The sequence below is a fragment of the Otolemur garnettii genome, unplaced genomic scaffold (genome assembly GCF_000181295.1).
Source record: "Otolemur garnettii isolate 467f Iridium unplaced genomic scaffold, OtoGar3 scaffold00138, whole genome shotgun sequence".
Lineage (NCBI taxonomy): Eukaryota > Metazoa > Chordata > Mammalia > Primates > Galagidae > Otolemur > Otolemur garnettii.
The window spans coordinates 2,569,540-2,571,300 of NW_003852533.1; the positions used below are offsets into that span (position 1 = coordinate 2,569,540).

The window sequence follows — 1,761 nt, forward strand, 5'->3', positions numbered from 1 at the left end:
TTTTTTTTTTTTTTTTTTCAGTTGTAGCCCTAACTGTTGTTTGGCAGGCCCCGACTGGATTCAAACCCGCCAGCTCAGGTGTATGTGGCTGGCACCTTAACCACTTGAGCCACAGGCGCCGAGCCAAGCCAGCTATAACTTTTAAGGATTACTTCATTCTCAATCTTTTTGTATTGTTAAGAGAAGCATCCATCCAGCAGGATGTTAAGGTGCAAAGAGGATAGCTCACCAGCCTAACAAATGAATAAGACAAACACCGCACTCCTCAGAGAGACCCAAAGATGCACACAGCCTGAACAGGATGTTAAGTTGAAAGAAGGCGCCTACTGTGTACCCAATGATAATTAATATGCACAAAGTATAACACAGCTATTTCCCCTTCACAGTTATTCCATCATAGTTCTCATTAGAATGTGGGAAATACCCTGGGCCAGCATGGAACTGGAAAGGTGGCCCTGTCCTCCCCCGCCAGTCTGCAGCTGTATTTCTCCCTGCTCCCTCCTCTCCCCCTACACTGACCTAGAGCTGTACTTCCTGAGGACAGTGTCCAGGAGGCCAACCAGCTCCTCCGCGTTGATGAACTTCTGGGAGCTGAGGGTGTACATCTTCTCGTAGAAGTCCGCAATCTCCATCCGGGCCTGGACGAAGAAGCAGAGCTGCTCAGCCAGGTGCGACAGGAGCTCCTCCACGTGGGGGGCGGCCCCGCCCGGGGCCCCGCGGCCAGCTGCTACCTTCTTTAGTTCATTGTGCAGGGAAGTGTAGATGGTGCGGATGGAGTCCTTTCTGCTGAAGAAAGACTGGCCCCCTGCAAGCGTGACACAGCACGTGACAAGTGAGAACAAGGCCAGAAGTCCCAACACCTCCCAGCATCCCGAGGGAGAAGACACAGACCCACTCACTCAATGAAGCTCCATCTGCCACATTCTGACTCCCACATTCTCTGGGATATACTGTATGATTCAGATTTCATGGGGGTGGTGGTGAGAAAGTTAAAGGAATCCCTGATACAATTCACTAGTGCAGTGACAACCCTGACTACAATTTCCTGCATGTGCCCAATGCCCCCTCCTCACCACCTCACATCAAGAGGACCCGGTTTACTGCAGAGCATAATTAGCCTAGCAAATGATGGAAACCAGATCTCAGCAGCCTTCCTTTCACCTAAATATAGTTATGACAAAATAGAACACCTGAACAATGAAACCCTGTCATTACTCTCAGTAAATCACAATTTTTCCTTTCTGCTTTAGAGGTACATCTTCTGCTGAATCTTATCATTTAAGCCATACCAGAAAACAGAATACACATACATACCCCTTTACATATGAAAGCAGACTACTAGGGTCCCAGGATAAAAGAAAATCACAGCTCTTGACAAGGCTGACTTTGTATGTTATAATGTAGCAAGCACCAAGGCTGACTCTGTAGTTACAATGTAACAAGCACCCAGGCTGACTCTGTACCTTACAATGTAACAAGTACCAAGGCTAACACTGTACATTACAGCATTATAATACTATTACATTACAATGTAATAAGCACCAGGCTGTGAATTACTAAGACCAGGAACCAATAATCTACAGCTGCTGTGGGAACTCAGGGTCCTAAAGGAAACTAGCAAAAAACAAAGACTCAAAACATGATTTGCATAGTCAGAAAAAATCAAACCACACAGACTTCACTTACTTCTATATTACACATGATCAACAACATTTCTAATTACAGAGCCAGCTTCATGGATGTTTTCTTTTTTGAGACAGA

The 1,761-nt window shown here is 46.0% G+C and overlaps 1 protein-coding gene across 1 annotated transcript in view; it reads right to left on the bottom strand.

Moving 5' to 3' along the window:
• CUNH12orf66 (chromosome unknown C12orf66 homolog) overlaps positions 1–1,761 on the bottom strand; it is an 11,485-nt gene that overhangs the window by 3,514 nt on the left and 6,210 nt on the right. Inside the window, exon 2 of the mRNA XM_003798527.3 lies at positions 520–805. Within this exon, the coding sequence (XP_003798575.1) occupies positions 520–805 (286 nt within the window). The remainder of the gene's footprint in view (positions 1–519; positions 806–1,761) is intronic.